General features: G+C 41.0%; 1 protein-coding gene across 6 annotated transcripts in view; it reads left to right on the plus strand.

The window, feature by feature from the left end:
* Positions 1 to 13517, plus strand: part of TRPM3 (transient receptor potential cation channel subfamily M member 3) — a 505408-nt gene that overhangs the window by 443087 nt on the left and 48804 nt on the right. For all 6 annotated transcript variants that reach the window (XM_061200350.1, XM_061200352.1, XM_061200346.1 and 3 more), the window contains 2 exons: positions 1865 to 2116; positions 8568 to 8742. In XM_061200350.1, the coding sequence (XP_061056333.1) occupies positions 1865 to 2116; positions 8568 to 8742 (427 nt within the window). The remainder of the gene's footprint in view (positions 1 to 1864; positions 2117 to 8567; positions 8743 to 13517) is intronic.

The following is a 13517-nucleotide window of genomic DNA, read 5'->3' on the forward strand; positions in this document are numbered from 1 at the left end:
GCATACTGAAGCAGCAACTCCAGGACTGGGGCCCAGGCAACCGTGTTTTCACCAGCCCTCCAGGTGATTCCGATGCATGCTAAGGGCTGGGGTTTAGGAATGAGGCACTAGAGGATGAAGAATGAGGCTACCACGTGGCTCCTGGTATCTTGCTCAGCCTTCCAAGCCCCAGTCCTGACTCACTAATAAAACCTCCCTTCCTTAATATTTCAGGCCAAGGCAAGCTATTAAAGGCACCGTGAGGATTCAAATAAATAGCTGTAGATTAGACCTGGCCCCCGTCTTTGCACTCCTCTCCTTTGAGAGGTCCTGAGTCGGGAAAGGGGTGGGTCATGGCTTGAAGAGGTGGAAATCTCAGAGGCAAACACAAGTGATTCGTGAAGGTAGCCCTGCTGTATAGCCTCACCAGGTTCCTCACATCCTGTGGTGCAGAATGGGTGTCAACTCCTACTGTCCAACCGTTCATTTATAGAGTGTGGAGCAGCAAAAAAACCCTCAAGATTTAAGATAATTCAGAGTACCACCCAGCAGTTAAGCTATACAGGGGAGTGGAGAATTGCTATGAGGTGTCTCTGCAACAATCAGTCAACACATGAGTGTCTATTATGTAGCAGGGCCTGGGAAACAAAGGGTCTGTCCTCAAAGTTTACAGTTATAGATGAGAGGAGAGATGGATGGATGTTGAGAGGGATGCATAGATAGATGATAGCTAGCTAGCTAGACTGGCATGCGTACATGTACGCACACATATACATGCATGCAGAAGATTTCCATATAGTGATAAAAATCTTCAAAAAATAGAGTAGGATAATGTATTAGTGGCTTGGGCATGTGGAGACCACTGCAGGGAGGTGGTCAAGGAAGTTCTTCCTAAGAAGGGGAAATTTGAGTGGAGACCTTGAGTATAAGGAGAACCCAGACATGTAAAAATCTGGGAGAAGAAAATGCCCAACAAAAGGAACAAGTGTAAATGTCCTGAGTATAGAATGGATTTGTTATGCTTAAGAGCAAACCACTACGGCCTCAGGGTAGTGAACGGGGATAATATGGTGGGACATGAAATGAGGCCACCGTAAGGAGTTTGGATCTTTCTGTATTCATAATGGAAGCCATCAGAAGGCTTAAATATTCAGTTATCACAATTTACTTCAGTTTTGCTGTTGTTCATATGTCTCTCAAGTCTCTCTCTTTTTTAAATTGAGGTATAATTCACCAGTAAGAAAATGAACAACTCAGAAGGGTACAGCTTGATGAGTTTTTACCTACCCATACAACTGTGTAATCACCACCCAGCTCACAGCTTAGGCTTTTAAAGGTCTTTCTGTGTGCTGCTCAGAGAATACATTGAGGCTGGTCGGGCAACAGTGGTGGCAGGGATACCAGTTAGAAGGCTGTTGCAATCATCTGGGCAATGTAATGGGGCTTAGGATAGAGTGACGACACTGAAGGTGGTGAGAAGTGGTTGGACTAGGTCGTATTTGGAAATATAGGTAAGAGGACGTGTTGATGCAGAGGATATGGGTATGAAAGAGGAATGAAGGAGTCCTCCTAAGTTAGTGGCCTGAGTAACTCAATATGGTGATACCGTTTACTGAGATGAAGGAGGATTTTGGAGATTTGCAGGGTATTAGGAATCAATAATTTTATAGCAAAACCCTAATGCGTGTCTTAGAATTGTAAGGCGTCCCAAAGGATCAAACTTATTGCTTATATACAACTGAGCTAAGCTTAGGCTACCCAGATGAGTAGATACAGGTAGACAAAACAAGCTACTGTTGTCAGCTAACAGACCAAGCACTTTCCAACTGGGCTGAAAATATAGACAGAAATCAAACCTAACCCCACTCTCTTTCCTGACTTTCAGATTTTGATGTCAGAGCCAGGGAAATTGCTACAAAAAGTAAAGGTGTGGCTGCAAGAGTACTGGAATGTCACAGACCTCATAGCCATCCTTCTGTTCTCTGTTGGAATGATCCTTCGTCTCCAAGACCAGCCATTCAGGAGTGACGGGAGGGTCATCTATTGTGTGAACATCATCTATTGGTACATTCGTCTATTAGACATCTTCGGCGTGAACAAGTATTTGGGCCCATATGTAATGATGATTGGAAAAATGGTAAGCAGGGTCCTCTGATTCCATGTTATAAGTTCTCAGGGAAGGAGTGGTTATCATAGGAAGAGGGAAATAATTCATTTGGGTCTGCTATCAATGTCTGAGATGGCCCTGGGGGTGTTTTATTTTTTAATTCCTTTTGAGTGTTCAGAAGTTTGACTACATCTATATATTATTAATACATAACTGGAGGATTAACTATCACTCACTCACTTACTGACAGATATTTATAAACATCATCTGTTTTGTGCCAGGCACCTGGGTAGGAGTTGGGTATGTAAGGACTCTCATTTAATGAGGTAGATGATGAGAGAAAGAGAGAAGTGATTACCATACAGTGTGAGAATGCTGCAACGGAGTTGTGTATAAAATACCTCAGGAGCATAGAAAAGAGACGGTTGGTCAGGGAAGCCTTCACACAGAAGTTACATTTTATATCGGAGAAGGTATGGATCTCCACTGTAAATTTTTAACAGATTCCTTTTTTCTTAATGAAGTTCTAGAAAAACATGTTTCCCTACACAGAGGGGGAAAAAAACATAGTTTATTTAAGTTGAATTAGGTTGAGTTTGAGCTGAACATTAAGTTCTGTCAATATATTATGTGTTTTGTTACATTACTGGAGAATGGTATCTGTTGAAAACTGGGTTCCAGAATGATGCTCCTACTTATCTTATTCTTTTTAAAAAAGAATCCCAAGTGCCAAGTTAATATGCTTCCCCACATATGGCTGTGGACTTGTTCCGGTATTCCTGGACCATACACTAGTTTCCAGACTTTCTCCATAAAGACTGAGCCCTCACAGGACAGCATCGGTGTTACCCTGGGAATGCACAAGTAAATCAGCCCCCTCTCCAAACTTACTAGAGGAAGAATCAGTCTGATGCTCAGAAACTGGGTGCTTTTTATCAGTTACCCCACTTTTCTAAGTGTGTCCCCTTACTTAACCTTTACAGGGCATATATGGAAAAGCCAAGTACATCCATTTTACTGTGGCAAACAGCTCTTACTGAAAAATCTCATTCCTAATGTCCTCCACTCCACTCCCATTGTATCAGCTCTTGAAACAGTTGAACAATTGGTCAACAGATATCCTTCATCATTCTCACTCAAGTTTTACTATTTACATCATGACTGCTTACCTTTCAGTCAGCAAATCAATATTTATTATTATTATTATTTTGTGTGTGTGTGTATGTATGTAACTCTACTAAAATGAGTCTTAAATAACAAAAACTCTTCCTACAAAAGCACTGGCAAACTTATACAAAGAGAGGGAGACTAAAAAAAAAAAAAAAGAGAGAAGGAGACTGAATCTAAAAGGAAAGCGTTATAATACCTTGAGCAATTTATTTAACCTCTTTGAGATGCAGTTCACTCATTTCCAAGTAGTAATAATAAATGCATATCTCATCAGGTTGTAGTGATAATTAGAAATAACACAGGTTAAGTGGTCAACAATGTCTGGCTTACAGTAGGTAGTTGATAAATTATATCTGTTATCATTGTTAAAGTACAATGGAAAAAGGAAAAATTGGTGAGCATACTTATTTGCTCTATTCCTAATCCTTTTGTACAAAAGCTTGGTGTTTATAAAACCAGCATTGTTTAGGGAAAATATCACAAAGCCCACTCTAGAGTTGAATTCAGTAAGCTTGAGTTACTTACCCAAAGCTGAATCCCAGTTCATTTGGGGGGTTTTTGAGTAGGAAACAAATGCGTATCTTACTGTATAACACTACCTCTTACATCATCTTTGTACTTTAGTAATGAATTTGAGATGGTGGTGAAAATTTCCACATCTAAAAGCAGAGTCTCCACTTAGTCTATGGAAGAGGTTTAGGAGAGAAGATCTGTTGGCTTTCCACACAACTTATGTATAAAAATGTGTAGATGTGTGAATTTTCTGGACAGAGGGGACAGACCATCTATGAGATTCTCAAATGTGAAATTCTCAAATATATTCTCAAATGGACCCAGTGAAAGTGAAGAACTATAACAGCTGCAAAATTAAGCCAAGTTTTCTCATTCTTGACACTATTGCTATTTTGGACTAGATAATTCTTCGTTGGGGGGCGGGGGACTGTCCTGTGCATCATAGGGTGTTTAGCAGCATCCCTGACCTCTGCCCACTGGGTGCCAGTAACGTGTGTGCATGAGCACATGTGTGCATGCATGCATGTGCACACACACACACATACACACACACACACACACACTCACAACAACAAAAACATCCAGATATTGCTATATGTCCCCTGTGGAGCAAATTGCCCTCTGTAGAGAACCAGTACATTAGGTGAATACATTATTTGATTGGTTGTTTTTCGTAATTGAGCATTACCTTATCTTATTTCAATAAATAAAATTGGGAAAGACCCAAGCAAGCCAGATATATTAGTTTTAAGAGGTTGAGTCACATTTAAATAATTGAAATAACTAAAGTCATACTAATACAGTAAGATTCTTTTCTTTTTTTTTTTTAAATTAATTTATTTATTTATTTATTTTTGGCTGTGTTGGGTCTTTGTTTCTGTGCGAGGGCTTTCTCTAGTTGTGGCAAGCGGGGGCCACTCTTCATCGCGGTGTGCGGGCCTCTCACTATCGCGGCCTCTCTTGTTGCGGAGCACAGGCTCCAGACGCGCAGGCTCAGTAGTTGTGGCTCACGGGCCCAGTTGCTCCGCAGCATGTGGAATCTTCCCAGACCAGGTCTCGAACCCGTGTGCCCTGCATTAGCAGGCAGATTCTCAACCACTGCGCCACCAGGGAAGCCCAGTAAGATTATTTTCAAATTCATATCTATCTTTTTAATAATGGCATAATTATCCCCAGTTTTGATGAGAATGAAACCTTACCGTGGAGTGAGCAAGAGAGATTGTACTGCAGTTTTTCTACATTCTAACTTATTCTTGACTGATTAGTGAAGTCATTCATAAGTAGAAAATGAGTATATTTGAGGGCTTTGTTCGCTTTCATGGGGCTTTTAAGATAATTAGTAATAGAGTCACTGATCCAGAAGGTAGGTAAACTATGCCTATAGAAATTATCAGTGAGCTGGATGGACTGCCAGGATGGAAGCTTAACAAAATATGCCCAGATGTGATTATACCGAAAGCCCCCAATATTAGAGAGCCCCTGTTTAGTACTAAACAGCCAAGTAACTCACTATGCCCTGTGGTCTAGGGACTGCAGGCTGCTAAAGTACCTGGACTCAATACTGATCAAGTATGATTCCAATTAATCTTCAGATCCAGGATCACTTAATGGAATTCCAACCCCTTTTCTTCATATTCCACTTCTCAATGGGTCTCTAAACCTAGCACTAAGCTCACTTATATAATGTGGAATAAAAACAACAATAATAGGTTTCATTTACTATGTGCCAAATACCATGTCAGACATGTCAATCATCATTACAACCCCATGAAATAGGTTTTAGTATCTTCATTTCATAATTGAACAAACTGAAACTAGACAAGGAACAAAGGAAGGATTCAAACTCCTATCTATCTGACTCCACAGCCTGACCTCCTTTCAATTCTAATAATAAACTTTTACTGAGAACTACCCACATTAAGTGTTTCACACATTATCTCATTTAATCCTTACAAAAATAATATACATTATTATTATTATCCCCACTTTACAAATAAAAGAAACAAGACCAAACAACGTGCCCAAGATCACCTAGTTGTTTTTACTACCAGAGTCAAGGTAAAAACTCAGGTAGTCTGACACCTGAGGACACATACTTAACCGCTACAGTATATACTCTCCTCTATAGAAACCAACCAAAGGGTATTTGAAAGAATGAGACACAATCAGCTCTCTTCATATTAAACCAATTGGACAACTTAGCTTTAAAAACAGAGGTACCCAGGGCTTCCCTGGTGGCTCAGTGGTTGAGGATCCACCTGCCATTGCAGGGGACACGGGTTCGATCCCTGGTCCGGGAAGATCCCACATGCTGCGGAGCAACTAAGCCCGTGCGCCACAACTACTGAGCCTGTGCTCTAAAGCCCATGAGCCGCAACTACTGAGCCCATGTGCCGCAACTACTGAAGCCCGCCCGCCTAGAGCCCGTGCTCCACAACAAGAGAAGCCACTGCAATGAGAAGCCCACGCACTGCAATGAAGAGTAGCCCCCGCTCACCACAACTAGAAAAAGCCCGCACGCAGCAACGAAGACCCAACACAGCCAAAAATAAATAAATTAATTAATTAAAAAATAAATAAAAAATAAAAATAAAGGTAGCTAGACCCAGTTCTCACTAATAATGTCCTGTTTCTGCAGTTCACTCCAACAGATATCAGTATTTGTATGGAAGCTAAGACTCCTTTGAAATATGTGAAGTTGAGTGTTTGGGAACAATGTTTCTTTGATTGTTTTGACCCTTTGAATAGATATTACAATCAAGCTGAATGAAAACAGTCCTGAGAAATTAGAACAGTGCTGTATTTACTGGCTGAGTTTTCTTGGGTCAGACTCGTTCCTAAGTCTCATGAGTACGCACCTTCCTCTCCCCACCCACCTTTTCATCAGTCTAAATAAACATAACATGAAGGACCCATTTGTGTTTTCTCACTAACAGAACTTTTTGTAAATAAATGATGAAAGAATTTTATAAGAGAGAGAGAGGATGAGAAATAGACCCACATTCACTATAAAACTGTTTCAGCACAGCTGGCTTGCTCACTTTTAAGAGAGTTCTGAGGCAACTAAGTTGTGAAAAGAATAATTAACCAGCATACATTTTTAAGGACAGTGAACAAATACGAATGAACGTCAAATTTTGAGAGATTCTTATTTAGTTTCAAAGTCAGACAATACTTGAGAGATTTTTAAGTTGCCTTGAAAGTTGATTAATTGGCCTAAAAGGTATTGAGCCCCCAGTGTCCTAAGGCATACAGGAAGGCTGTAATGTTTTAATTCCAATAACTGGCACCATGAAATGTAGTCTTGCAAAATAAAGTTTTAAAACTAATTTAAAGCCTTCATTACCATTGATAAAATTATCATCAGTTTTTCTTTGTGGATGGGCATTCCTTCAGGAAATTTGGTATCCAAGAAAAGATAGCCTTTTGTATAAGGTGGTTTTATGTAAGGGATAGAAACCAATCTCCAACTAGCTTAAGCCCAGGAGGGGTAAATTGATTTACAGCAGGGCATGATGGAACTGGGCTTAAAAGCTACTGCAGCCAGGCCCCCAACTACCATCACAGCGCACTCTTTCTCTCTGGAATAGCTGCTTCATTCACTCTGGTCAGTTTCACTAGTGGGAGACTCAGCCTCAGACACTCTGAATTCACATCATTACAGAGAGAGTAAGGGAGCTTCTCTCTCCTGCTTCAGTTAAAAAAAAAAAAAAATCCAAAGAAGGGATTCTGGTTGGCTTGTCTGTGTCGCATGCCTACCTCCTGTCACTTGCCAGAGGGCAAGGTACCATGATTAACCCAGCCTGGAAAAGACACCTACCTTTAGGGCCAAAATGGGTGGGAACTGTTTCTGAAAGAAGGAGGCAGTGGGTTCTGGCCAGGCAAAATAATAGTTAGTACATCCTCATCTACTTTCGGTGATAAAAGGAAAGTAATTTGGCATGTGAGAAACAGATCCCAGATAACATGTATCATGAAAACAAGCAAAAAAGAAAGGAATAAAGAGGAACAAGAGATAACACTGTACTTGAATGGAGTCGAGAATTTTATAAACATGTCGAGATGAAAATCCAACATTTCAACAGCAAACACTGGAATGGGCCATTAGGCTACCTGATTCTAATGCCTACAAAAACACGCTCCATAACTGATAGGATGCATTGCAGAAGAAAGCACAGAAGAGGTGGTTCTCTGAGACTGGTTTGTGGTAGAATACCATTCAGTGAGGTAGGGGCCACAAGGATAAGATGGTATAAGGTGGATATTTGGGTTGTCCTAGCCTTGTTAACAAATGATTTTCTTGAGCTTTTCAGCTCTCCATAAGCCTTTCAGAATTTAGGGAATTTACAGCATTGCAATAGTTGTTGAAATAGTTCAACTATCTCAATTCCAATTTTGCTAAGAAGAAAGAGACCCAGCAAGGGCATTTGCCTTTCCCAGGAGCAGAAAAAAAGTTAGTACTGCATTAATATAAAGACTCAAGCCTCTGTGTTATATGACTCTCATGCCTAGTCTTGACTAGGTCCCACAGAAAATAATGAAGGATGAAGGGGTTCCATTGTGCATGTGCTTTCTTTTTTTTTTAAATGATTTTTGAGTTACTGACAAGCTTGTATGGACATTGGCTTCAATAGACCAAGTGTTCTCTTACCTGAACACAGCTCCCTATGTCAACATCCCTTATCAGCAGTCTCAAAAGTGCACCTCCTTCAAAGGTTTCCATCAATGTCAGCACCACAGGAATACTCAGTCATTCTGGTTTTCTTTTGTTTCTCCCTCTGCTTCCCCACCCTTCCAGATGATAGACATGATGTACTTTGTCATCATCATGCTGGTGGTGCTGATGAGTTTTGGGGTCGCCAGGCAAGCCATTCTGTTTCCCAACGAGGAGCCATCATGGAAATTGGCCAAGAACATCTTCTACATGCCCTATTGGATGATTTATGGGGAAGTGTTTGCAGACCAGATAGACCGTAAGCAAGTTTATGATTCTCATACACCAAAGTCAGGTATTTAACTTCATTTGGGTCATATCTTTTCCAAGTTCATTTGTTTGTTTTCAATAAATGGCTCAAGATAGAGGACTGATTCCTAGCTTGCTATCTTGGAGGAAAAAAAACAATTACAGAAGGTGAATATGCAATTTTAGCAAAGTAGTCCTCGGGTGTTTTTTTCAGGTATGTCCTTTCTGTGACATCTGATGTGCCAAATTTGATCAAGAATGAACCATTTAAAAAGGTCTAAATTCTTTGGGGATTCAAAATCCTAGGGCCATGTGTTGAATATTTCAATATTAGGAGTATATTATGTCACTACTCCCCACCCTATCCCAGCCCCCAGCCTTTAAAAAATAAATTCCTTGGGTTTGACTTCAGAACAAATAAACAATTCTCAATTTCGCCATCAGAATTCAAGAGTGAGGGCAAACATCTGCATGTTTTCCTTGCACTGGAAACTATTCTCCAGCTCCTTTTCCCACTGTCTTAAATTATGTGCTGTTGAGACTCAAAAGAAGCTAGTATTCATTGCCTGGAAGTATGGAAAATGCCTTAGGTTATAAAATGAGTTGCTTGCTTGTAAATGCCAGAAAAAAAAATAGTATCTATATCATGAAGTGATTCATTGTGAGGCGCGAGTGCCAGCAGGCCCCCGATGTTTCATGCCCTAATAGATGCTGATTCTCTGTAATAAACACCCTTCTTGTATAGAGTTTGAAGATGGTTGTGTCCTAGGAGTCTGTTCCAGCATTTTATTTGGATCAAATGTCAGGACACACCAGGCACTGGGAAATTATTTGGGAAGAAAGCATCAGGAAAGAAATATCTTTCAGTGTGGAGGAGTTGAATCCCAGGAGCAACCATTTCTCATTTTCCCTGAGGAGTTTAGCTCTAGAAATAACATCCTTCCAACATTGTTGAATTAACATTTTTCTAACGTTTTTTGCTGACAGGCTAGCCATCTGAGCCCTGGACTATGGACATGGATTAGGGTTATATAACTAGGTAGTATAGCTTATTAAGAACAGGAGCAAAGACTAGTCAGCATCTCCCCCACCCCACCCCTGCCAGTCCCAGGTAGGACTGAGACCAGGAAAGTAAGGACAAAGCACCAAAAAGTGTGAGTCCTACAGGCCTGTGAAGAGCATGTGTACACTGGCCACAGAACACACCAGTCTCTCATTTTCCCTTCCATGATGGGTTTTGAACAAATACTCTTTCCTTCTCACAATGAGTTAGCTGAGGCAAGAAGGTTTTTTGGAACACCTAATTGGAACAAATACTCATTTCATGAGACTTAGCCATCTCACTGAGCAAGAATTTTAACTCCATCTCCCAGTTGGAATATCTTTGACAATGTGCAGCCTTCACCAAGACAGCTTTCCAGGGACTGGGGAAAACTCTTTTGAATTCCTTCTTTCAAATGGTCCCTAAAGGCAAAACAACACTTAAAAAGCCCACCTATGATCATTCTCCTCAGAGATTAAATGTACTATTTTTCCCCAAGAAATTGCTTTTCCACTTACATTATTTTACTTTTTCTATCTTTCCTTTCTTTCCCCAAATGAAATTAAGCCCCCATGGGTCTTTTGACAATGCAACATTTTGGGATGGGAGAAGGAGGGAAGTGTAGGTGTGCTTTATGAGTGGGATTCTGTCCGTCCGTCTACAAGTGGCCATTTATTGATGTTGTACTATGAACCCAGCCTAGTGCAACAAACACCACCATCTGGCTGAATCAGAGGTTCTATTATTGTTATTTTAAAAGAAGGGCTGATTGTAGTTTAGAACTTGAAAAAACCCTGGAGATGGAAGTGCAGTGTTTTGTGTGAGTGAAGTATGAATACAGATTTCCCACATTGTTAATTAGATCTGTGGTGCTCTATGTGTGTGAGAATAAATTTCTACCCCATATCCCACATATCCCAGTATGTAGCCAACTCAGCCTTGGATGGATGTAACCTTCATGACACCCTTCCCCCGACCACTTACCTTCCTTTTTGATATTCTGAAATTGGCTGCAATGGTGGCCACTGTTCTAAGCTAAATCAGCCAGTTTTCTGTCTAGAGTGTTAGAGTATCTGTCCTTTCTCAAATGGGCATAGAACACTGCCCCCAAATCTGTCATTACACTTGGCCAAAGTCATTGAACATCCCTGTCCTCTAAATGATTTGGTTCTCATGTCATGGCACTGAGTGGGCCAAAGGGGGATTGGGTGATGGCCCTGCCCGGACATTCAGAACTGCCCAGGAAACCCAAGTACCGAGCTATTTGAGAAAGGTACAAATCGTTTATGCTGCCCTGCGGTGTCTTGCCTACTTTCCGTGCCGTGTCCAGGTCGGTTTGTGAAGCATGTATTCAGGCTGATTGGATCTCATATCCACCTGGACCCACAGCCCTGCCCAGGGTCCACCAACCCCACCCTGTGGATGTGCCCTGTGGGGACCTCTCCAAGTGCTGCTCATTCTCGCACACCTTCTCAGAGCAGCTCGTTTCTAACGTAATGCACGCGCTCCATGTCTAACTCTTTTTGTTCTTAGCTGCAAAATTGTTAAACCTATTTCATGTTTGCAGAAATAATCTTTCTTAATTAAGATGAGTGTATATGGCTGTATCATGGGGCCCTCGGGGTGGGTTATTAACATCTGTCTCACACCTCAGAAGGGAGGACAGCTTTAATGCCCTCACTTCTGGGCGGCAATATTACCCAACTACAGATTTTTAATATACATTCCATTTTTTCCTTGTAGTTAGTCCTAAACCCAGAGACTATCAATAAGGCCAAAAAAGCTAGACTGAGACTTCTAAGGTTACTTTCCAAATGTGCTTAAAGACTAAAAGCAAAAGGAAAAAAAGAAAAAAAAAGAATGTAAATTTACAAAATGACATATACTTTGACCTCTAAGCCAAGTTGGGTTAACACAAACGATAGTCCAGCCTTAATCTCAATTATCTGTAGAGGCTAAAACATTTGCTTTGGTGTTGGGAGCAGAAGTGAGTGCAAGAACGTGTTTGGAAACAGCAGATAATGAAACTCAGGAAGGAACAGTGATGATCTGCTCGTCTAGACACTTTGCCTAACACCCTGATTAATGGATGGGAATTGAACCTGCTGTCATTGTCTGATTGGTGGGTTTCTGGTTTTTGTTTTTTTCAAATAGCCCAAAATCATCTCAGGTATTTATGTTATATATACTAGCTCTCTAAGACCCAATCTATGGGCTACCATGAGGGGACCTGGGCTCCAGGTTGCTAAAAGCATTGCTACCGAATGATGATATCCTTCTGGGCATCTCATTAAATGACCCATGTTGCATGGCTTCTGAGAGCTGGTCAGGATCCCACTGGAGCCTGAGGGGAGAAAAGCCACTTAAGAGTAGAGGAGCAGCAGAATAAATTTCCCGCACATTCATGCCAAGGCGGGGGCAAAGCTAAAATTAGATGGATTTTCGCCAGCTGAGAAATCTGGTTCTACGTTTTTGTGTGTGAGGTGCTTGGAAGTTCACCTCTGTTGGCAGAGAAAATGGGGTGTCTCTAGCTTCCTCGAGCCTCTGAATGAATGAGACTTCCCTTTATTTACAGGGCATCCTTGTGTTGCCTGCCATACACACAGATTCCCCAGGCTGTACCAGGGCAGGGGGAAAATGAATCATGCTCTTGAATACATTAAATCAGCATCTAAATTTAGTCCTTTTTCCTGTCTCTCTGAGTATTTTCACAAGTTTGGTTAGTAATGTGGAAGCAGAATGTCCAAAACTTACTTTCTACCATGACAACTTATTATTTAGCCATTTCTATTCACCCTAAATTAACTATCCAACCTACTTAATGCATGGATCACATTTTATTTCCCTTATTGCCTAGGGCCTTTCCGTCTGAAATTAATAGGTTATCTGGAGTAAGAGGGAAATTTGTGTTGTTGTTTGGTTTGATTTGGTTTTGCTCATTTATTTATTTAGTACTGAAGTTTTGCTGTTCAAAAACTCTATAGGCCTGTTGTCTCTGTGATGTTGACTGGATTTAAAGTGTTTTTGTCAGGAAACAGGGAACATGCATGGGCATGTAAAGCTCAGACATTCTCCTGTATTACTTTTCTGTCTCAAATCATTTGTTGCTCACTTCAGGTGTGGAAATTAGGATAGCTCAAGGCCAGTCTCTAAAATATGCCTACTTGTGGTGAAGCTTAGAACAGCAAGAACAGAGAAGATGACTATTGTTATGCATTTCAATCCATAGACTCCAGTTCTGGAAACTCAGGGCTCTGCGTCTGTTTGGTATTCAGGACTGACCTTCTCTAATGGATTCAGAGCACACTATGCCTGACAGTTGTGGCGTGGGGAGTGTTCCCTGACGAAAGAAAGTATTTTGGAAAAGACAAACTCGAGCCTGTGCCAACTTCTGGGAAAGGGGGTATTGTTTTGCTGGGTTTTGTTTTTGCAAATTGCTAAGGAAGCAAGCCAATATGAGGCACCACCCCCATTTTTTGTCCCTGAAAGTCAGCTTACACTCTAGAGAATCCCCACCCGACTCGTTTACTAATGCAACCTGAGGGTTAGCGGGCTCACAAACAGCAGAACTATCTGCAGACAGGCCGTTGTGATGATTCATTTCACTATTGTAACCAACATTTGTTCCATTGTCATCATACTGATTTTAGCCTTTGCTCACAGGTTAGGCTCCATTTTTGATTTGTTCATTTCTCAGTCAGTGAATATTTATTTTGTTCCTACTATGAGCTGAGCATCGAGGT

Source organism: Eubalaena glacialis, chromosome 9 (assembly GCF_028564815.1).
Source record: "Eubalaena glacialis isolate mEubGla1 chromosome 9, mEubGla1.1.hap2.+ XY, whole genome shotgun sequence".
In the NCBI taxonomy this organism is placed as follows: Eukaryota; Metazoa; Chordata; class Mammalia; order Artiodactyla; family Balaenidae; genus Eubalaena; species Eubalaena glacialis.